Below are 25000 nucleotides of genomic sequence, written 5' to 3'. Positions count from 1 at the left end.
ACAAGAGCATCTTCAGGGACCAGGTACTACGTGTCAAAAAGCATAAAAAATCCAAAACAAAATGTTTGGAAAAGGCAGGAAGCTGGAAGCCCCGCCAATATAAAAAGAACAGGCATTCTTCGCACAATCGGGAGACGTGCTGGAATTCAATATACACGGTTTCCGAAACATCACAGCAACGATGCCAATCCTACTGCGTCCATCAACACGAAACGGCAACGTCACAAAAACTGGTGTCAGGCCATGAAGCGATTCGTGTCGTGTCAGTTGTGTTTCGTCCACGATATGGAGTGGCCTTGACCCAGAGTCGAACGCACGTGCGTGTAAATTTCCCGCCAAGATTTTGACAGTCGAAAATACTAATGGAACTTGACCTCGTGAAACATAGGCTCTCTAACCAGTTTATGATAAACATCTTGTCACTGGCGCTTTACCTATAACCGATGTCTTCTATACTTCAGGGGTGGGATAGTAGGGGGTGGGGGTGGGGGGCGGAGGGGGGAAGTGGGAGGGGATGGAGGGGGCTTCATTAGAACACCTATCAACAACGACTGCTGTTGATTAGCAATAAGGTCTTAGTAACCAGTTAGGACCCACATGAAGACACAACAGAAGGCGGAGTACTGTTGCACAGATTTGTTTATACGTATTCATGAATCAGGGTTTCGTGACGGATACAGCCCACGCCATGTCGGTGGTGTTTCGGTGCCGTGTGTGTGGAATTCCAGCTGAAACAACTGAATGAAGCCCATCTGTTCAAGGTGGTGGACACCCCAGACATCACCAACCTCGGATTGAACGACCAGCAGAAAGGTCAGGAGGTGGACAAATGGCGACAGCTGACCGAGTCCAACCCGTCCATTGTCCTTCTCACCGTCCGCTGTGACATCCGCTACACGCCGGAAGAGTACGCCATCTACCGGGAGATCATGGCGCTGTGGCCCTGGCTGAAGAAACGACTGATGGTGGCCTTCACCTTTGGAGACCGTCAGGACGTGCCCTTGGAGCTGGAACTGCAGACAGTGTGTCCTGAGCTGAAGAGCGTGCTGAGTGATGCTGGCAATGAGTATGTCGTCTGTCACAAGGTGAGGATGGGCAATCATTGCCACTGCTGTCTTGAGTTTTGTTGTAAAATGCTCTCTCTCTCTCTCTCTCTCTCTCTCTCTCTCTCTCTCTCTCTCTCTCTCTCTCTCTCTCTGGCTCTCTCTCTCTTTCTCTCTGTCTCACTTTTCCTCTCTCTCTGTCTCACTTTCTCTCTCTGCAAAAGTTTTCATTATTCGTAAACTTATATTCTGAAGTATTTGCGTATTTAGGTCTAAACTGATAACAAGCATTTTCAGATACTTTTGTTTTTTCTCTGTTTTTTTGGTGTCATTCCATTCTGTTGAGGTAGAAATAAACTCTTTTGTTGTACAAAAATGTTAACTTCACTTTGAATATGCTAGATATTTAAATGCAATTGAAATGTTGGGGGAAAAAGCCCAGATTCAGAATTTTCGTTCATTTCTGTGTGTGTGTGTGTGTGTGTGTGTGTGTGTGTGTGTGTGTGTGTGTGTGTGTGCTAGAATTCCTTTTATTTACTACATCTAAATCGCAAGTTTTTTTCAATGCGTGAGCACTTTGTTTTGTTTTATGAAATTATCTGGAGCTGGTCAAGTTATGAATTATGTAAACCTGGGCAGGCTTTCAAGGCCAGGAAAGTGCGTTATGTTTGTGCGAAGATCAGGCAGCTGTTTTAATCTTATTATTTTAATTTTTAGATATATATTTTTACAGCACATGTGTTGTAGCATATATGGATCTGAAACCATTATAACAATTGTTGCTGTCATTGTTTCCTCATCAGGCTGACGATCAAATGAAAGGCCGACTGACCTCCGAAGTTGTGAACGCTATTGAACGTCGGAACAGAGGACCGGTGGTCAACAGACCACTACAGCGTGTGTGTCTAATCGTAGGTCTGGTGTGCTTTATTTTGCTCAGCGTTGCCTTCATTCTTTCCTCTTATGTTTATGATGATGAGGTACCGCAAGAAGCTGACTATGCTCTCGGTGGAGCAGCTTTTCTGGTCGCTGTCGTCGGATTTCTGTTCGCAATTATTTGGCCTGTTAGTCGGCGGTCAGCCCGACGCATCCTGGACGTGTAACATTTGTTTCACTCTGGCTGATTTTCGTTTGTTTGTTTGTTTGTTTTCTTCACATGGCGAAATCCACCTACACCCCACCCCCCTCCCCTGCCCACAACCCCCACTCCACTCCCAACCAACTCCACCCCCACCCTACTTCCCTGCTTCTCGCTCCCTCTTCCAGACCCCCCATCTCCTCCCCACCCCTATCTCAACACCCACACACCCCTGACTAGTAGGATCATTTCGTTTTCAATCTTTGAAAAAAAAAATCATCTTTTTTTTCTTTTTCTCGTAGGTTCACCAGTCGCCTTCATGATAACTAAAGTGAACATTTTTGGAAGACAAATCTCTCACAGCAGAACGTTTTAAACAAAAGCATGTTCATTTGTTTCTTCTTTTTTTGTGTGTTTTTTTCCCCCGGCTTTTATCTCCAGAGCCGATGTTTTTTCCCTCCCCCCCACACCCCCTCCCCCCTTACCCCCAGCTCCCCCCCGCCCCCCTCCACATCCCAGACCCCCATATTTATCCGATTGGCTGTCTGTGTGGAGTGATGGCCTAGAGGTAACGCGTCCGCATAGGAAGCGAGAGAATCTGAGCGCGCTGGTTCGAATCACGGCTCAGCCGTCGATATTTTCTCCCCTTCCACTAGACCTTGAGTGGTGGTCTGGGCGCTAGTCATTCGGATGAGACGATAAACCGAGGTCCCGTGTGCAGCATGCACTTATCGCACGTAAAAGAACCCACGGCAACAAAAGGGTTGTCCCTGGCAAAATTCTGAAGAAAAATCCACTTTGATAGGAAAAACAAATAATACTGCACGCAGGAATTTTTTTTTTAATGGGTGGCACTGTAGTATAGCGACGCGCTCTCTCTGGAGAGAGCAGCCCGAATTTCACACAGAGAAATCTGTTGTGATAAAAAGAAATACAAATACAAAGAAGACAGGAATGAAGGAGAGACGGAGGGAGAGATGGGGTAGTGGTGGTGGGAGATTTCTGTCAGCTCAAGCCAAACGGGAATGCATATATACAAACATATTTATCAGGCACACACACACACACACACACACACACACACACGCACGCACGCACGCACGCTAAACAAACTCACGCACACACATACACACACACACACTCACAGACAGACAGACAGACAGACAGAGACAGACACAGAGAGAGACACAGAGAGAGAGAGAGCGAGAGACGTACTACAGTGTAATGTGAATGAGTGAAATGTTCATTGTGTTATTTTCTTTGGCTATCGTTTTTGGTTTTGGTTTTGTTCATTTTCTTCGTGAAGGAAAAAAAGAGAATTGTGATGTATATATCTCTGTGGAGAAATATAACCTGAGCAAGGGACCACAAAAAAAAAAAAAAAAAAAAAAAAAAAAAAAAAAAATTTGTCACCAAATCAATACGTTTCCCGTTACACTTTAAAAATAAAGAAGTAATTTGCCATCTTAATATTTGTTGATTGGAATTGTACATGTGTTTTCATGTGTAAGGCATAGTTTTTCCATGCCTTCCTTGTGGGTTTAAGAAAATCTTCATATCTTACCTTGCATCGCTACAGTTTCTATCAGCACTGAACTGTGACCAGACCACAGGTTTGAATACTTACGAAGCAATGAGAAGTGTTAGAAGGAAGAAAGTTTAGGTCTTGTAGAATGTTTTTGATTGATTGATTGATGTGGATACTTCTATAGCGCCTATCCTCGGTCAGAGACCAAGCTCTAAGCGCTTTACATACACGGGGACATTTGCACCACAGGCTGCCTACCTGGGTAGAGCCGACTGACGGCTGCCACTGGGCGCTCATCATTCGTTTCCTGTGTCATTCAATCAGATTTCAGACGCACACACATACACACTCGGACAGACATGTAACATTTTACGTGTATGACCGTTTGTTTGTTTTTATTTACCCCGCCATGTAGGCAGCCATACTCCGTTTTCGGGGGTGTGCATGCTGGGTATATTTTTGTTTCCATAACCCACCGAACGCTGACATGGATTACAGGATCTTTAACGTGCGTATTTGATCTTCTGCGTGCGCATACACACGAAGGGGGTTCAGGCACTAGCAGGTCTGCACATATGTTGACCTGGGAGATCGGAAAAATCTCCACCCTTTACCCACCAGGTGCACCGAGATTCGAACCCAGGACCCTCAGATTGAAAGTCCAGCGCTATTGCACCCGTCTCTTTTGTGATGCAGAGAGTCATCAGCATAGAAATGGTGATGATGTCATGGCAGTTAAGGACTTGGTGAGGATATGCGATTACAGTATGTGGATGCCAATGTCCGTAAACGTGTGTGTGGAGGTTCGTGCATATGTATGCAAGCATACGCTGGGTATGTACGATTATGTAATTTGTTTAATCAGCTAAAGGCCGTCGGATCATTGGCCGGAAAGGAAAATAAATTGGGTTGGATATATATTTCTTGTCGTTTTTGTGCTGTACACATTTATTTACTATCTTTTGTTTGCTTCTTTATTTCTCGTCTCATTTATATATATATATATATATATATATATATATATATATATATATATATATATATCTTATTCATCAGGTACTGTCAGACACGAATGAATTAACCCCTTGACTACTTAACACTGATGAAATGGAGTCAGTGTAGCATGGAATCGGGGTGTCGCTGTATTACTTTTCTTGTGATTGTCAATGGTGTGACTGAGCAAAGGTAGCACAGTCCTAAGGGGAAGATTTGCAGAGTGTTGACTGACCTCCTGACCTGTGGGCTTTGCATTCTTTCCGTTAAGGGGTTAAGAAAAGAGACAGAGAGAAAAAACAAAAAACAAAAAAAAAACAAAAACGGAAGAAGCAGTATATAAGAGTGTGAACAGGACAGGACAGGGCAGGGCAGGGCAGGACAGCACAGGACAGGACAGCACGGGATAGGACAAGGCAGCAAAGGACAGGGCAGCAAAGTACAGGACAAGGCAGGACAGGACAGCACAGCACAGGACAGGACAGGACAGGACAGGACAGCACAGCACAGGACAGGACAAGACAAGGCAGGACAGGACAGGACAGGACAGGACAGAGCAGGGCAGGGCAGGACAGGACAGGACAGGACAGGACAGAGCTGAGCAGGACAGGGCAGTAGAGGACAGCACAGGGCAGGACAGCGTTCACACCAGTCATTCACACGCGTTCACTATTCTAAAACTGAAGAAACTGAAGACCAGGAAGAGGCAGTGGAGGGAGGCTGTCTTGTGAAGAGGTGGGTTTTCAGGCCAGACTTGAAAGAGCAGAGTGCTGCAAGTGACATGAAAACCAGTGGGTACCTGCCTGACTGGAGAAGGTTCAAACGATGGATGGAGTGAACTGGGCCCCGTCTTCATATGTGTTGTTTTCTATACAGCTGTGGTGATTATTCATCTCATTTGATTTTACTTTCTCGTTGCAATAGGCCAATACAAGCCAGGAATCACAGATAAACTGGAATGCATGTGTCTTTCGTTTTTACAGATGTGTTAATAACTCACATATGTTAACAAAAGGAACATATGCCGTGATGCGTGTCCATTGTAAACTTTAACTCTTCCATTTTCTTTGCAACTGCAAGTGGTATAGAAATCAAGCGTGGCAGGACGATTGCTATGGATAGGACCTCTGAGGTCATCCTATTTATAGTCATATGGCAAGCAAGGTGAAAGATCAAAGCTGAAGGTTATCGTTTGGTAAAATAGACAAATGCTTCATAGAAGCTATACCTTTCTTCTGATCCTAATCACGCTTCTTCTCTGAAGACCTTGTATTGTCCAGCTCTCCCTGGAGTTTCTTATCATTGCTTGGTAATGTGACTGGTCATGGGTAGAGCATGACCCCTAAATGAATTCAAAATGAGAGGGTGAAGGCCAAGGTCATAACATTATTCATCGAAAAAGATTATATGAGCAAGACGGAAAACGTGTTGTATATAATCTTTATGATTTTTTTTACAATGATTAGTCAGGTGAGTTATATTTTGTCTTGTGCATAATCTTTAACAAATGTGTTACAATGATTGATCATAGTGAGAATACAATTTGTCTTGTATATAGTCTTTGACAAATTAATTTGTTACAATGATTGGTCATGGTGGGAATATAATTTAGCTTGTATATAATCGTTAACAAATTTGTTATAATGATTAGCCATAGTGAGGTATGATTTGTCTTGGGTATAATCTTCAACAAATGTGTTGCAATGATTGGTTATGGTGGGATTATAATTTCTTTTATGTAATCTTTAACAAATTTCCCCGTGGGGATGCTGGGGGTCTTTCAGTACAAATAGCATCCCCGCCTTCTGGAAATTCTGTGCTAGAAATTTCCTCTTTTTTATCACTCTTTTTGTTTCTGCCTTGCCTTTTTTCCTGTCTTCACTGTTGTCTCCTTTTTCTGCCTTCCCAGTCCATTCCCCTTTCTTTTTTTTCAAGCAAGCCTTGACACTTTTTTTTTTCTCTTTTCCGCAGTCTATGATGTACTCTCTGTGCTTTTTGCTCTGGCGATTGGGTAGTGAGATGTAAACACTGAGATGGGCACCAGCTGTCCATTCTGCAGTGTTATTTGCCTATATGGCCTTTTTATGTATTTTTGGTTTGGCGTTTGGTAGTGAGATGTAAACACTGAGATGGGCACTAGCTGTCCATTCTGCAGTGTTATTTGCCTATATGGCCTTTTTATGTATTTTTGGTTTGGCGTTTGGTAGTGAGATGTAAACACTGAGATGGGCACCAGCTGTCCATTCTGCAGTGTTATTTGCCTATATGGCCTTTTTATGTATTTTTTGTTTGGCGTTGAAGTATTCTTTTTTTTTCCTCCTTTTTTGTACGATTTGTTTTAATCTGGGGATGATAAATTAAGCGGAATGGCTGGCGTCCTCAGAAAGATCACTTCTTATTTGCCATGAGGATCTAAAAGGTTGGGATACTGTGTCATGAAGTGTGTTTTGTGGGTTTGTATGGTGTTTTTTTATTTGGGATTTTTGTAGATGTGACAGTTTTGTGTTGACGCGGGTGAGCATTTGTATGGTTTGACAGCCCTGTGCGGTCGGCTGGGCTATTAGCAACAAGAATAAGAATACGAATTTAACAATTTTGTTACAATAATTGGTCATGGTGGGAATATGATTTTCTTGTAAATAATCTTTAACGATTTGTTACAATGATTGGTCATGGCGACAATATAATTTGTCTTGTATATAATCTTTAACAAACTTGTGACAATGATTGGTCAATGATGATAATAAAATCTGTGTAAGCAGACAAAGGTCTGAGGTCAAGGTCAATGTCGGCGCAATATAGCGTATTGGAAAAATGAAGAACCGCAATAGAACTAAGGTTTTTCGTTAAACTTTCATCAAAAACGGTTTGAACATGAATGTATTTTAAATTTAGATATCAAGGTCAAGGTCAAATCGAAGTGTGTGTCTTTTTCTGATGTGATCTGCCTTTGGTTTTTTTTGTGGGTTTTTTTTTTTTTGTTGGTAACAATCCAATGTTTATCATCAAAATGAGGAAACAAAGAAAATGTCTTGACTGGTGAATAAAGGAGATTCTGTCTTTATTGATTAAAAAAAAAACACAAAAAAACAACAACAGAGAAACCAAGCACATCCTGAACAAATGAGGGGAAAATAAAGAACTTGCAGTTATGTTTAGATTAAGTGGTTATCATCTGTGTACGGTGTGTCGGCAGTGTCACCTTCCCCACCCACACTTTGTTCCCCTCCCCTCCCCTACCTCTTCATATATATATATGATAGTCTTGTTCGACTGACACCATCAGAACAGCAGAGGAGGTAACTGCTGTCCCGACTATCTGAGCTACAATTTGATTATAGCGGAAAGTGTCTTGCCCAAGTTACATCCCCACTCTCTCGGCCATGAGGGTTTTAGGACAGTTGGTGTTGGGATGGTTCCCAAAGGCCAACTAGCCCCCAAGGCTGCAGCACTAAGAGCCAGTGCAATTCTGCTTCATAGTTATAGAGTCATAGTCCTTCACAAAAGACTAACTGTAAATGATTTCCCATTGCAATAGAGGAACCATTGATGATACAGCTCTCACTTTGCTCTTGGCCCAACTGTAAACTTATGTCAATCTGTGATATAAGCTGAGTGTTGAGCGAAGTAGATGCTAATGTTGTAGAGTCTTGTTGAGGCGGCAATCCCTGTGCTGAAGTAGTTACTAATGTTGGCATGTCAGAGCAATTCAGTAGAGTGGTCTGTCTTTCAAGTCATCCCCCCAACCCCCACCTAACTCCCCTTCAAACACCAGCTGGGGTAGATGTGGGCACTTCAGATTGTGGACCAGGGGAAATTTCTGCTGAATCTATCTTTGATCAGGCTGGCTAGGATAGACAGGATAGCCGGCATGATGCTCTGATATTGTACCTCCCCCCTCAGCTGTCCGTGTGACGTTATATGTCTACCTTGTCGTCACAGAATGTGAAAAAAGCAGGTTTTGTTAACTCTCTCCATACGAACGGCGAAAGAGACGATGCTAACAGTGTTTCACCCCAGTTACCATCATCAAAATATTGCAAGCGGAAGGCTCTTATACTGAAGAGGTGAATGTTGACAAAGAATACCGCGATTTTGACGACTGAGGCTAAAGGTTGGGTCATTCAGACACCCACTGGACATCCGAGGGGTCTGTGTAGAGGAGAAGAGAGGACTGGCCGTACTGTGTGAGTTAAACGTTGAATGTGCAAATCAGAATGTAAACAGCAGACATGTAGATCAGTCACTCAACTTCATTAAAGCCAGACATGATTGGTCAATTTTTTTTTTTTTTTTTTTTTTTTTTTTTTTACTTTTTTTTTCTTCTTTTTAAAATTTTATTTATTTATTTAATTAATTAATTTTTTTTTCTCAAGGCCTGACTAAGCGCGTTGGGTTACGCTTCTGGTCAGGCATCTGCTTGGCAGATGTGGTGTAGCGTATATGGATTTGACCGAACGCAGTGACGCCTCCTTGAGCTACTGATAGTGATGCTGATACTGGTCAAACTGTTCCAACCAGTGGGGGAGTGCTGTATACTGATATTACTGGGGACAGTGTGTTGGCAGGAAAGATTTAAAAGAGAGGTACACACTCAGTTCTCTCGTTCCCCTTCACCCCTCTGAGGAGATTCAGGAAGTTCTGAAAGGCCAGAGACGACACAGAGAACAGATCTGTGTGATTCAGGACTGTGTGCGTATTCTTCTTCTTATATATGTGTATATCTATCTGTGTATCTATCTATATATATATATATATATATATATATATATATATATATGCATATAACACCTTATAAAAGCCACTTTCATGTGCTGTTTTGGATGTGAAGAGAGAGTGAGAACTTGACCACACTACCCCTACACCTACCATACCTGCTTTTTTCACACTCAAAGCCTTCAAGACCTTGCCTCTCATGTTTATAATTGTCAATCATTGTTGGTGGACATGGTGTGTTAATCATGTAGTAAAGAACCAATAAACAGTTGTGGTTTATTTCGTTTTGTTCCTGGTCTTAAAAAAAACAAAGTGTTAGAATCTGATGGCAGTGCATGTGCTCATCTATTGCTCTCTGTCTGTTTCTGTCTGTCTGTCTGTCTGTCTTGGTCTTTTTGTCCCTCTCTGTATCTCTGTGTATCACTATCTCTCCCTCTCTCTTTTTCTCTCTCTCTCCCTCTCTCTCTTTCTCTCCCTCTCTGTCTCTCTCCCCTCTTTCTCTCTCCCTCTCCCTCCCTCTCTCCCCCTCTCTCTCTCCCTCCCTCCCTCTCTCTCCCTCCCTCTCTCTCTTCTCTCCCTGTCTCTCTCCCTCTCTCTCCCTCTCTCTCTCTCCCTCTCCTCTCTCCTTCCCAATGCACAAATTACTTCTCAAGGTAGATTTTAAAGGTTAAACAAAGACTGGGTTTTGACGTCTTCTCACCTTGCATGGCAAAACGAAGACCCCAGATCCAAGGTAAATGTATATTACATCGGAACGATGAAGTCTAGAGGTCACGTGATCATACACCCGATTTGCTTGTGCTGTGTTGTAATAAAAAAAAAAAAAAATATATATATATATATATATACATGTGTGTGTGTGTGTGTGTGTGTGTGTGTGTGTGTGTGTGCTTGTGTGTGTGGTGTGTGTGTGTGTGTGTGTTTGTTTCTTTCGATTTCCATATCTGAACTGCATATTTTACTCAGCATAGTTAACATTTTACTGTGTGGTAGATGATTTCGTAGATCTCAGCAATGCATCGATAAGAAAAACGCCTGTTTTCCATCACACACACACACACACACACACACACACACACACACACCACACCATGGGAACAGATAATCAAGAGCCACACGTCTTGTTTATTTCGCCGAGATAACACACAAACAGGCAGCCGACCTTCATTTCCATGATAACGTCAGCAGAGACTGCACCAGAACGCTATCATCACTGTCACCTGAACATTGTGTCGAGTGACATGAGACTTTGACCAACTGCCACTTTCTCGGGAATCGCTCGAGGCTGTCAAAGTGACCTTGATCCGTTGCATTGTATTATAGCAGCATTGTATTGCAGTGTTTCGTGTTTGTCACGGTCTCGTGGCATTCATTTGTGCGCGTAGGATCTTTTTTTTTTTTCTTTTTTTTAAAAATTCAATAACAATTATACTGTGTTATCATATTACTGAAGGGGAGTGGTGATGTGGTTCAGGGTTTATTGTGTGTGTGTCTTGACCTCTTCCTCTACACACAAACACACACACACAGACACACACACACACACACACACACACACACACACACACACACACATCAATCGATCTATCTATCTATATACATATCACAGTGTGTGTGTGTGTGTGTGTGTGTGCGTGCGTGCGTGCGTGCGTGTGTGTGTGTGTGTGTGTGTGTGTGTACATATAACAAAGAGAGATAAATAGACAGAGAGATACAAACACAGACATAATATATTATGTGTGTGTGTGTGTGTGTGTACGCACGCGCGCGCGTGTGTGTGTGTGTATGTGTGTGCGTGTACGCCTGCGCGTGCGAGCGTGTGTGTGTGGGCGCGCGCGCGCCCGCGTGTGCATGCGTGTGTGTAAATGTGTGTGCATGTATCCAAGCTCTCATGCCTTCGCTTTCCATGAAGTATAACCGTCAAATGTCAGCTTTGGTTTAACTGTCCAATTTCAAACTGGTTAACGCATGGGGACAGGGCAAAGTGGGGGCATGTGTGTCACATAAAATCTCCCATCATTACTCATATTAACCATTTTGTTCCCACCAAAAACGGGGGGGCGAGGTTAGCCTGCACAGCAAGCTGCAGATGTTTCGCTCTGTGGAGCGCTCATCGGGCTTGCTACTTGCTCTTTCCTGCTGACGTATTTGTATTTGTATTTCTTTTTATCACAACAGATTTCTCTGTGTGAAATTCGGGCTGCTCTCCCCAGGGAGAGCGCATCGCTACACTACAGCGCCCCCTCCCCCCCACACCCCCTTTTTTTTTCCTGTGTGCAGTTTTATTTGTTTTTCCTATCGAAATGGCTTTTTCTACAGAATTTTGCCAGGAACAACCCTTTCGTTGTCGTGGGTTCTTTTACTAGCGTCCAGGCCACCACTTGAGGTCTAGTGCAAGGGGTAGAAAATATCGGCGGCTGAGCTGTGATTCGAACCAGCGCGCTCAGATTCTCTCGCTTCCTACGCGGACTCGTTACCTCTAGGCCATCACTCCACATGAGAGACACATTCACACATGAGGCAAGAAACAAAAAGCTCTCCACATGGTTCGGCAAGAACCTGTTTAATTTTGTAACAACGTCCTCTCAGAAACTGGCACGAGCAGGTTAAAAGTGAAACCCAGACTGGTATTTTCATGCTTCTTCATTGAAAACGGAGGCACCAGAACTTGTATTTGTCATTCAGTCTGTTACAGCATATCATGGATAACCAAATGACCCTTGCATGTATCTCTAATGGTAGAAAGGTTACCCTTCAGTTCCAAGCACGCCTATGTTCTCTTTCATTTCGTTCCTTAGAAAATGATCACATCAGCGCTTTCTTTTTCCTTCACACATGCACACATGGAAGGTTGTTTTATTTAATCATACAATAACAAAATCAGTTCATCCATTAAATAATCATATTATGATTCCGGCACACTAGAACTAAACAACACATTCAATTTCAGTTTCTCAAGGAGGCGTCACAAACGAAAAACAAAGAAAAAAGAAGAAACAAGCAACAAAAAACATGTATAAATCATCAATATGAAACATCTTACATTTTATGCTTGATGTCAGATTCTAAACAACCAACAGCAAAAAAAAAAAAAAATAAATAAATAAAATGATATGAAATTTAAGAAATTAAAAAGAAAAAAGAAAATGTAAAAAAAAGCCCACTCGGGAAAACCAGCAAATACAAATAAACGACTTTTCCCATTCCACTCTTTCTCCCAAACAATAGACAGATTTCTTTTCCCCTTGCAATATGCAAGTTATCTCCCTTGTAATTAGGCAAAAATTGTATCATCAAGAAATAGGTTTTGAAAGAGACAAAATACTGAAAATGTAACTGATCAGTCACTGGAAATCAACGGAGTTTAGGATGTCTCTGTACCACCCTGGTAAACTTTCTTTTTCCAAAGACCGCGAGTGCCGGGTGGTCATGGTCTGCTGGTCAGCAGTCATTTCTTGTGTCCTTTCCAAGGCGGCCAGCGTGAAACTGCAACCGAGCCACCATCAGATAAGATCTTCTGTTGACAGTCAGACTGAGATGATTACCGTAAAAATGAAAGAAAGAAAAAAAAAAGAATGAAACAAAAGGCAAAGAAGAACAGTTCTTGTCATTGATCTGTTGTCTACTCACTACAAGGTGACTTAAGACACGTACGCATTCATTCTTCTCAGCACACACACACACACACACACACACACACACACACACACACACACACACACACACACACACACACACACTGTGTGTGTGTGTGTGTGTGTGTGTGTGTGTGTGTGTGTGAGGAGACTGAGAGAGGGGTCACTAAAACCGATACTACAATTCTTAGAACCAATGCGACGATACTCAAGTCTGCACCACTATACTTTACACTGATGCCACTGTTCTGAAAACCACGTCACATTCCTCAACACTGATATCGCAATACTGAAAACGACATCACAAGGCAAAAAACAACATAACAATATTGAACACCAATACAAAACAGTACATAAAACCACATCGCAATACTTAAACATTATATCACAATGCTAAAAACAACATCATAATACTGAACACTGATATCGCAATACTGAAAACGTCATCACAATAATTAGCACCAATATCAGAATACTTAAAAACCACATATTAATCCTTAAACACTAATATCGCAATGCTAAAAACAACATAACAATATTGAACACCAATACAATCACGGTACATAAAACCACATCGCAATACTTAAACATTATATCACAATGCTAAAAACAACATCATAATACTTAACACTAATAATTATCATAACACTTACAACCACATTACAACACGTAACACAAATATCACATACTTAAACCAGCGTCATAATAATTAACACTGATGTCACAATGCTAAAAAAAACACTTCACAATAACACAAATATCACAATACTCAAAACCTTATAATACTTAACACTGATATCACAACACATAAAACCACATCGCAAAATTTAAGACTAATATCAAAACACATAAAGCCACATCAGAATCCTTAAAACACTATCACACTTCCTCAAGCCACGTCACGATACTTAAAACTAATATCACAATATAAAAAGCCACATCACACAAGTTAAACACTAATATCACACTACTTCAAACCACGTCACGATAATACTTAAAACTAATATCACAATATAAAAAGCCACATCACACAAGTTAAACACTAATATCACACTACTTCAAACCACGTCACGATAATACGTAAAACTGATATCACAATATAAAAAGTCACATCATACCAGTTAAACACTAATATCACACTACTTCAAACCACGTCACGATAATACGTAAAATTAATATCACAATATAAAAAGCCACATCACACAAGTTAAAGACTAATATCACACTACTTCAAACCACGTCACGATAATACTTAAAACTGATATCACAATATAAAAAGTCACATCATACCAGTTAAACACTAATATCACACTACTTCAAACCACGTCACGATAATACGTAAAACTAATATCACAATATAAAAAGCCACATCACACAAGTTTAACACTAATATCACACTACTTCAAACCACGTCACGATACTTAAAACTAATATCACAATATAAAAAGCCACATCACACAAGTTAAACACTAATATCACACTACTTCAAACCACGTTACGATACTTGAAACTAATGTAATAATATAAAAAGCCACATGACACAAGTTAAACACTAGTATCACAATACTTAAAAAACCTTGTGTGTGTGTGTGTGTGTGTGTGTGTGTGGAGAGAGAGAGAGAGCGAGAGAGAGAGAGAGACACAGAGAGACAGAGAGAGAGAAAAGACAGAGCCAGAGAGACAGAGAGAGACACACACAGAGAGAGAGACACACACAGACAGAGATACAGAGACAGAGACAGAGAGAGACACAGACAGACAGAGAGAGAGAGAGAGAGAGAGAGACAGAGAGAGACAGAGAGAGAGAAAAGATAGAGCCAGAGAGAAAGAGACAGAGAGAGAGACACACAGACAGAGAGAGACAGACACAGACAGAGATACAGAGACACAGAGAGAGAGAGAGAGAAACAGAGACAGAGAGAAAGGGAGAGACAGAGAGAGAAAGACAGAAAGAGAAAAGAGAGACAGAGACAGAGAGAGACGGAGAGACAGAGACAGAGAGAGATTCAAAACTCAGCTTGGCTAACCCATTCCTACCTTTATCGTCAACAAGGCCGAGCAGAGTGGTAAGAACCTTTCTCTTCTCCACGGCAGACGCTCTGTTGTTGACCTGAACGTACGACTTGCCGACATCTTTCAGAAGGCTGCGCAGTTCAGGGCAGCCCCTGATGCATTGCTTGAGATCACTCTCCAGACGGTCAACGAACGTGAAGACGACAATCACCCGCGGAGAGTCACCGTCGCCGCCCCAGAGCCGTTTGATGCCCGTGTAGAGGCTGTAGTCCTCTGACGTGTAGATGACGTCACAGCGAACAGCTAATAGGATGACGACAGGGTTCGGATGTGCCTCCTCCTTCCATTCGTCGATCTGCTGTCGTATTCTGGAGGGTTCCAAGTCTGGGGTGTCAATCACCTGAGAAATGCAGAGTAAAGTTCCATGTTTAAGGTCTCAGTCTTTTACAGCCATAAGAAACAGTGATTTTCAGTTTTAGTTTCAGTTTCTGAAGGAGGCGTCACTGCGTTCGGATAAATCCATATACGCTACACCACATCTGCTAGGCAGATGCCTGACCAGCAGCATAACCCAACGCGCTCAGTCGAGGCTTTGAGTGCATGCTTATAATTATATTTGTTTAACTGTCCGACAACATTTTTTTTTCTACAGAGGACAACACTCTCGTTGCCACGGGTTCTCGTTTCAGTGTGTCAAGTGCGTGCTGCACACGGGACCTCGGTTTATCGTCTCATCCGAAAGACTGGACGCTCAGTTTGATTTTCCAGTCAAACTTGGGAGAAAGGGCGAGAGCGGGATTCGAACCCACACCTTCACAGACTCTCTATAATTATTGACAGCTGAGAGTCTTAACCATTCTGCCACCAGTGAATTCATGTGGACTGGTGTCTCGGGCTCTGGAATAGGAAGACGGAGTCCAGTCTTCTCCTTTCCCCCCCGTTTTAAATTAACCGTCTCTCAACCGAAGTTAGACAATAGATAGCATCAGAGTTGGACAGATCTTCAATATTCTGATGATTCAGCAATTGAAGATCTGTCCAACTCTGATGCTATTTATTTCAGTGAAATTAAAAAGTTCTGTTCCTGGTGTGAGAAAAACTATCTGGATCTCAACGTATTGAAAACAAAAGAAATGTTAATAGATTTTCGGAAAGACCCCTTGCCTGTAGCTGACCTTGTTATTGATGGTCAAACAGTGGAGAGGGTCAATGAATATAGATATTTAGGGACCATCTTAGACAATAAGCTGACTTTTGACAGAAATGTTGATTCCATTCATAAGAAATGTCAATCTAGAATTTTTTGTTTACAGAAGCTTAGAAATGTTGGTATAAATTCAAATATTCTTCAAAGTTATTATCGATGTTGTATCGAGTCTGTGCTTACAGTTTCATTTATGTGCTGGTATAGAAGTTTGGGAGTGAGGAGTAAGCGTGTTTTGAACGATGTCATGAGTGTATGCAGTAAAATTGTGGGAGTGAAACAAGCTAGTATGCAAGAGCTGTATGAAAGTCGAGTGGGGGATGGGGGGTGGGGTGCAGTGCGGGTGTGTGCTGATTATCTGGTTGTGGTTTTCCGCAATTCATCTTTATTCTTATCTTATCTGTCTATTATAATCAATGTGCAGTATAGTAGGCTATGTTTATAATTATATTCAAATAATGTTTCTTAATTCTTTCTGTTTTTACATTAAGAATACTAGTTATTACCTGCAGTGTGTGGATGTATGTATGAAACGATGTATGTGATATTTTTTATATTTGTATCTTCGTAATATTTGTTGGGGCTGTTGTTGGCTTTTACAGTTATGGTCCCCATGTTGTTTACTTGTCTATGTTGTGATAATGCACCTGACCAAATTTCTCCAGTTGGAGATAATAAAGTTATTCTTATCTTATCTTCTTATCTTATCTTATCTTATCTTATCTTAGGTACATCAGCGTCCACCCTTCCACATTCACACCTGAGAGCAGTGGAGAAAATCAAAGCGAAGTACGTTTCCCAAGGACACAACACCACGCCTAACCAGGTCTCGAACCCTGATCACCGGTGGACACTGGATACAGTATAGCCACGGTCCCTCCTTGGTGTTTATTCATTAACTCTCTCCATACGAACGGCGAAAGAGACGACGTTAACAGCGTTTCACCCCAATTACCATCATCAAAATATTGCAAGCGAATGCTCTTATACTGAAGACGTGCATGTTGACAAAGAATACCACAATTCTGACGACGGAAGCTAAAGGTTGGGTCATTCAGACACCCACTGGACATCCGAAGGGTCTGTTTAGAGGAGAAGAGAGGACTGGCCGTACTGAGTGAGTTAAGAACAGTGGGAGAGGAAGAGCGATAAACAAGATAGCCGTGCTGCACAGAAAGACTGTCAATGCAATCAACTCTTGTCATTGAGGGCTCTGCCTCCCCAGTGAGAGCAGCCCGAATTGCACGCAGACAAATCTGAAACGTACCACACTACACGACACTACAGAACAGTACACTACCATATCATGGACTAAGCTTACACTACACTATACTGCACTACACTACACAACAAGACCACACAACACAATGCAACACAACACAACACAACATTACACAACGTAACGCAACACAATGCATCGAAAAGCAACGCGTTACCCAAACATTACCCATGTGCTGCCCAAGCGTTACACGAACGTACCCCAATCGTTACACATGATTATCCACCCGTTACCCAAACGTTACCCAAGCGGTGCCCACCTCTTACCCAAACATTACCCACGCATTACCCAAGAGTTACCCTTCCCCTACCCAACTATTACCCAAATCTTACACACGCGTTACCCAACTGTCACCAATGCGTTACCCAAGCGTTACACGTGCGTTACCTTTATCCTCTTGCCCTGAACACTGACAGACACATGGGTGATAGATGTGGTCACTGACGACAGACCGATGCCAACTTCAAAGCTCTGACGGCCTGTGATCAGGTTGCCCAGGCTGCTCTTGCCGTGGCCCGTTTTGCCGATGATCACAGCAGAGAAATCCTCCGACTCGTCTGCACAAAGTATTCAGCGTTCAAAATCACGACCCCCCACGCGCCCCCTCCCCGCGTCCCCCCCACCCCCCGCCCTCCCCCACCCCTACACCTATCTAAGTACCCCTGGACCATCCGAAGAAAAATGTGACCCTTTCGTCTTTCTTTTTCTTTAACCCTGTTAGTGTTAGCGTTAATGTGTGTGTGTGTGTGTGTGCGTGCGTGCGTGCGTGCGTGCGTGTATGTGTGTGTGTGTGCGTGCGCGAAGTCTGTGTGTGTGTGTGTGTGTGTGTGTGTGTGTGCGCGCGCGCGTGTTTGTGTCTTTATGAAAAAGTGTTACTGTTCATCATTTAGTCATTCCTCCCCAAACACACAAACACCCTCTGATGGTAACGCCCCTTACTAGTTCGCACACCGGTCAGAGAGACACGCAGAAAAAAGAAAGAAGAAAACCAATCCATGTCTCAACTCACTTTGCTTGATTACAGTGTCCAGCTGACGACAGATGTTATCCAGTTGCTCCATTCTCCCCTCTCCCCTGGCCCTGTTGTTGACCTGAACAAAGCGGTTCTTGGCGTCCTTCAGCACACTCTTCAACTCCTCACACACCATATCCAGCTCTTCCTCCAGGTCCTCGTCCTGTCGGTCCCCGAACGTGAAGGCCACCATGAGCCGTTTCTGGAAGACAGACCTGTCTCCCCATCGGTCCTGGATCGCCTGGTAGATGTCGTGCTCCTCCTTGGTGTAGCGGACGTCACATCGGACTGTGAGAATGATGACGTCAGGAAGGGAGTTGGTCAGCACTTTCCAGCGATCGACGTGTCGCTGCGCTGTTCTTTTGTCAGCCATCATGTTGATGAAATCAGGTGTGTCGATTACCTATGGAGGCAGCAACCAGTGTCAGTGGGCCTCCTGTGCATTATCAAAAGGTTGAAAGTTTAAAACTTTTTTACGGCCCTAATGGCAATGATTTTTCCCCCTTGCACTGAAAGTTATATTTCTTATATTGAAATATCATCATCATAATTACCAGGATTTTTGCACGTTCCTCACCTGTCGAATATAATCCGATCACTCACCAGCACGTGTCAGTATCTCAGCGCGAGTCAGTACACGTGCACTGCTCTTCAACAACTGTGACGATGACCTTAATCATTATATGACGAATGCTTAATAAAGATTTCCCCTGACCCATTTCCCATGGACTGAAAGGAACGAAACTTGGCATGGTTATCAGTCTTTCTCTACATAGGTATCACCAATGGTGACACACTTCTCCCATCGCTTTATGCAGCTGTTACGACCTAGCCCGTAGAAGTCTGCAGGTTGCACAACGATTTGACCTCAGATGTAAGCGTTCCATCTTATGGGAAGTGCTTGATCTTCAAATATGGCTTCATGGTTGGACAGGGGCAGAAGCGAGATTGTGCGAGGTCGGGAGAGTAAGGGTGGTGAGGAAGGATTTCATGGCCGCAGGACCGTGCATCGGTCTGGGCAACGTGCGAGTTGTGAACCTGGGCGATGTGTTGCAGCAGGTGGACGCCTTTGGTCAGCATGCCACACCTCTCCGTTTTGATGGCCTCCCGCAATTTCTGCAGCAATGAGCATGTCCCGGTGATTGTGATACCCTCTGCCAGGAACTCCATCATCACTCCGCGCTGGTCCCAAAAGACCCTGAGCGGGACCTTTCCCGCGAAGGGCTGGGCACGTACCTTCTTTGGAGATGCTGAGTCAAAATGCTTCCATTGCTTCGACTGGACTTTAGTCTCTGGATCATAGTGATGGACCCGTGTTTCGTCCTGTGTGATTGTCTGTCGAAGAAGTCCTCCTGGTTTTCTTGGCACATGGCCAAAAGAACCTGGGAGCACGTGACTCGTTCCTGCTTCTGGAAAGGTGTGAGCGATCGGGGAATCCATCATGCAGACAACTTCCGCAGGTGCAAAAGGTCATGGATGATTTTTCCTCTGACCCCACACTGATCTTGACATCATGGGCGAGTTGCCGAACGGTTATAACCGATCCTCCAAAAAGCGGTCTGCATTTGCCGGATGGTGTCTTCATTAAGGGCGGATTGTGGTCGCCCGGAAAAGCAAGCCATTTCCAACGATGTCAGACTACACTCCAACTGACGATGCCAGTGCTTGACCAAGTCATACAACGGGACATCCTCCCCATAAGTCTCTTTCATCTCATCGAACGTCCCCCTTGGGGTGCGGCCTCTCAAGTACAGAAACTTGATGACCGCTCTGCATTCAACCGGCTCCATTATCAAACCTTACTTCACCATAGCACCTGTTAAACAAAAACTGTTATGAGTTCAGAGATGCAAGTTGTCATGTGAACCATAGTAATAACTAGTATTCTTAATGTAAAAACAGAAAGAATTAAGAAACATTATTTGAATATAGTTATTGAGATATGTATCATTATACAAATGCAATTTCAGCCTCCTATTATAACCGGAAGTAGGTGAGGGGAAATCTTTAATGGTCACCCCTTGTATTGGGCTTTAATAGTCATCACATGAAGTAGTAGTAGTAGTAGTGGTAGATGTAGTAGTAGTAGTAAGAAGAAGAAGTCACAACACGGGAGTGGAACCAGCTCCAATACATTCTGAACGGACAGGTTATGTGACACACAATCAACAGACCTGGAGGAATCTTGTGAACAGTTCTTCCGAGTGGTGTTCCAGTGACTCTTCACAACGTTGATGGAGGAGGAGGAGGAGGAGAAGAAGATGATGATGATGAAGTAAAAGAAGAAGAACAACAACAAAAACAAGAAGAAAAAAACGATGATGATGATGATGAAGGAGAAGAAGAAGTAGTAGTAGAAGAAGAAGAAGAAGATGATGATGATGATGATGGTGGTGGTGATGAAGTAAAAGAAGAAGAAAAACAACAAGAAAACGATGATGATAACTATGTACTTAAAAGCGCTTGAAGATGTGTCTCTGACCCAAGAAATACAGAATACAAGTATCAATAACCACGTATTTAAAAGCGCTTGAAGATGTGTCTCTGACCCAAGAAATACAGAATACAAGTATCAATAACCATGTATTTAAAAGCGCTTGAAGATGTATCACCTTCAGACGCCTTCGCCCCACGTTTGCAGTGAAGACCTGGGCCTCCCGTGTTGTAGAGGACAGACTTGCGCCCACCGGGAAGTTCTTGTCTCCCGTGATGGTGTTGGCCAGACTGCTTTTACCGTTGCCCGTTTTGCCGATGATGAGCACGCTGTACTCTCTCTTGCTCTTCTCCGGCTCGGAGGATCCTGCTACAGCTGCCGAGGAGGACCGTTTTCGCTGCAGCGATTCTTGGGACTGCTGTGCCCCCTTCCCTGTTAGGAAGGAGTCGGCGTCTGGACAGCGTGTCTGTGTCATCGTGGTGGTGGTGGTGACGCTGATGTCCTCCACGGACAGGCCTGTTCAGTGGCGGGAGCAGAAATAAATACATAAAGGAGCAGTCACTGCATGAGGATGATGACGACGACGATGATGATAATGACGATGCGGTACCTGGTGATGATAGTGGTGGTGGTGGTGACAGTAATGTCTTCCAGGGACAGTCCTGTCCAGTGGTGGAAGCAGTAAGAAAGACAGACAGAAGGAGCCGCTGTATGAGGATGACGATGATTGACTGATTTATTGATATTGACACTAATACCGCGCTTATTCTCAGTCGGACATCAAGCTCTAAGCGCTTTACAAACACGGGGTCATTTACACAACAGGCTGCCTACCTGGGTAGAGCCGACTGACGGCTGCCGATGGGCGCTCATTATTCGTTTCCTGTGTCATTCAATCAGATTTCAGGCACGCACAAACACACATAACATTTTACGTGTATGACCGTTTTGTTTAAAGATATTGTGAATACATTTAAGGTATTGGTTCTTGTGTATGTTTATGATGTATGAATTGAAGGGACATTTTTAAACAATCGAAGATAGTTTTGAAGTACCTATGTTTGTAACAAGCTTAAACCAAAATGTAACCATTCTGGTTTCTACCGAGACAGAAACAGGGAACGTAACAATTTCACCAAATACCGTATTCTTAAAAGATGGGATGGACTGTTTAAGTTTCAGAACTAGTTTGTAGTATTTCATTTGCAATTTTTCTGCAAAATATATCAACCCCCAAATTTCACAACCGTATGTAAATACAGGAAGAACTGGGTTTGTTTTTGTTGTTGTTGTTGTTGTTTAAGTCGATAATTAGATCAACAGGGAGCTTTAATTGATTAGTTTTCCGCAGAAGTGCAAACGCTGCTCTCGAGGCATGGTTGTATAAGTCTAGCTGGGAAACATGCATTCTATTATTGTAGTTAATCTTCAGTCCCAAGTACTGAAACTCACTTACAACCTCAATTTTGTCCTCATCGATATGAAAATCAGGAAATGTTCTTACTTTGCCCCCAGAGAAAATGCACACACACACACACACACACACACACACACACACACACACACAATATATATATATATATATATATATTACATATATGCATACATATATATATATATATATATATATATATATATATATATATATATAGTTATATATTCGCTTGCATACATTCACACATACATATATATATATTTATAGTTATAAATACACACAGTACATACATACAGAGGTGTGTGTGTGTGTGTGTGTGAGAGAGAGAGAGAGAGAGAGAGAGAGAGTGTGTGTGTGTGTGAGAGAGAGAGAGAGAGAGAGTGTGTGTGTGTGTGTGTGTGTAACAAAAGAAAACATCTGATACAACGATATCATCTCACTAGGATAAAGCCGAGTCGTTTGTCGCTTGCTTGATGAAACACCAGCAAGGGAGGTTGCTCCCATGGTTTTTGTGACGTCATTCGTGTCACCTGTCATGCCCTCAGTGACGTCATCTGTGAAGGTGATGAGAGCTGGGGTTGACTCCATTCTTGTGACGACGACGCACTTTGTTTTTAGTGACGTGAAGAGTAGGTGTTATCTCATGAAACAAATCAAAGGTTACACAGATTTATGATAAAAACAAAGCATGCCAAGACCAGTCCTTTATCAATGAGAATGATAGAGCAAGTGGCTGAGATAATACGAATACGAATTGGTTTAGTTTTAGTTTTTAGTTTTAGTTGGATCAAGGTCAAAGCCCCTAACTGAAGGGAGAAAGGTATACAACGTATTCAATCTGTTTTCTAACAATAGAGTGTCTGATAATTTGTTATGATTATCGTGGTGAAAATTTTATATTGGTGCTATATCGAAGATATCTCCCCGGCTGAACAATAATCCAATATACTTATATACATTTACCACTTTTCCATTTTTTTCCCCATGAACCCATTTTTCATGTATGCCCTTTTGAAACACAATAATACGTAATTTTTCCATGTTTACTTTTCATTTTATCTTCGTTGCAGCTGCATACAAACTAGTAACTGACTTTGAAAACCTATAATCAATATGATTGATATCGATAACAAAATCATATCATGGTAAAGGCAGCAAAACCCCGTATATCAGATCAAACTTTTTCCCCTGCTGTCCAATTTCAACAATTGCGAGGGCAATTTCATTGAAAAACAATCAAAATAAAACAGGATGGCAAACGTCACCTTGTTTCACTTCTCTTGTATATTTCAGAAAGTGTGAGGATTTCGATCTATTTATTGTCCTAGCTTTTACTTCTCTATACATAGTTTTAATACATTGATATATTTCACCTCTAATTCCATCTTTTACCAAAACAGTCCACAACAGTTTCCTAGAAATTCATTTTTTGTTTTTCAAAATCAACAAATTCAACATGTAACTTTTGATTGTTGGCAAATGGTTTCTGCACAGCAGCTAAGAAAGTTAATATGTGATCGATAATACAGCAATCTTTCTTAAAACCAGCTTGACGTTCACCTTCAATGTTATTCAGTCTCGCTCATTCTTGTAATATGCAAATGATTGCCAAACAATGCAACTGTTTACCAATATTACATAATGATATTGCCCTGTAATTATTCGGGTCATACACTTCACCTTTCTTTTACAGTAGAATGATAGAATCAGTCCAGTTTTGTGGATAAATGTCACTGTCAAGAAGAAGAAGAAGAAGAAGAAGAAAACAAAACAATAAAAAAAACACCCTCCAACTCATCACTTCAATCTGATTTGTCATCTTCACCTTGTTTCATTTATCATTGCTTTGTCTGTCACATCATTTTCGCTCCATCGTTTTCACGTGCATTTGTAAAGCAATCAAACCACTAGTTTACATGTGACATTTCCACATGAATCTTTATTTACTGTTTCCCAAAACACCTGTTGAATGTAACACTTCCTTCAGAAATGATTCATTATATTTTCTTCTTTGTTTTTTTTAGCGATCTTTTCTTGTCTACTTCTTCTCGCGATGTAAAAGGGTACCCCGTCAATATTACCTGAGGTCTTTTTGATTTGTTGAAACTCATTCGCAAATTGCGTCAAGTTATTATAAATTCTTTCTTGGTCACACAATTATTTTCCTGGTCTATGCCAATTCTAGTATTCTTATTCAATGCCAAATTGACGTCTACAATAATCAAGTCTGATGCATTGTCTATCTCTTCGTTTACTGCAAAATTCCCTTGTGCTACAAACACAGAAAATATGGTGTCTAATAATAGCTGCGGTATTTCTCCTGCGATGTGTAGAAAATATAGCCTGTCCTACCACCGAACATTAAGAGCAGAAGGTTCATGGATAACAGACCCATGATCTGGTCACCCTTCAGTGACATGGGTCCTCTACCTAGCTGCTGCATAAATGCGAGCTTTGCAGTGAAAGGGTTAAATTAACAAAAGGGGGAGATGATTTGATTCTATTCTGTTCAACATGTCACGAGCACATTGGAAGAAAGACTATACAAACCAGATGATGATCGTTCATACTTCTACCTTGATCAGATATACATGTATGAGGTATATATCGGACATTTTGGTCACCATTAC

The 25000-nt window shown here is 42.2% G+C and overlaps 2 protein-coding genes across 5 annotated transcripts in view; one reads left to right on the top strand and one right to left on the bottom strand.

The window, feature by feature from the left end:
* Nucleotides 1-9637, top strand: part of LOC143291748 (uncharacterized) — a 16117-nt gene extending 6480 nt beyond the window's left edge. For both annotated transcript variants that reach the window (XM_076601826.1, XM_076601827.1), the window contains 2 exons: nucleotides 762-1085; nucleotides 1847-9637. In XM_076601826.1, the coding sequence (XP_076457941.1) occupies nucleotides 762-1085; nucleotides 1847-2146 (624 nt within the window). In that variant the 3' untranslated portion in view covers nucleotides 2147-9637. The remainder of the gene's footprint in view (nucleotides 1-761; nucleotides 1086-1846) is intronic.
* A 2263-nt stretch (nucleotides 9638-11900) lies between these two features.
* The window catches only part of LOC143291747 (GTPase IMAP family member 8-like), a 15603-nt gene continuing 2503 nt past the window's right edge, over nucleotides 11901-25000 (bottom strand). For 2 of the 3 annotated variants that reach the window (XM_076601824.1, XM_076601823.1), the window contains exons 2-7: nucleotides 22811-23010; nucleotides 21114-21451; nucleotides 18499-18904; nucleotides 17877-18046; nucleotides 15031-15406; nucleotides 11901-12844 (exon numbers count right to left, since the gene is read on the bottom strand). In XM_076601824.1, coding sequence (XP_076457939.1) covers nucleotides 12807-12844; nucleotides 15031-15406; nucleotides 17877-18046; nucleotides 18499-18904; nucleotides 21114-21451; nucleotides 22811-22958 — 1476 coding nt within the window. In that variant the 5' untranslated portion in view covers nucleotides 22959-23010 and the 3' untranslated portion in view covers nucleotides 11901-12806. The remainder of the gene's footprint in view (nucleotides 12845-15030; nucleotides 15407-17876; nucleotides 18047-18498; nucleotides 18905-21113; nucleotides 21452-22810; nucleotides 23011-25000) is intronic. The other variant, XM_076601825.1, reaches the window with a different exon arrangement.

This window comes from Babylonia areolata, chromosome 17 (genome assembly GCF_041734735.1).
Source record: "Babylonia areolata isolate BAREFJ2019XMU chromosome 17, ASM4173473v1, whole genome shotgun sequence".
Lineage (NCBI taxonomy): Eukaryota > Metazoa > Mollusca > Gastropoda > Neogastropoda > Buccinidae > Babylonia > Babylonia areolata.
Note: the sequence above shows the minus strand (reverse complement) of the source record. Positions and strands in the feature narration are given on the sequence as shown.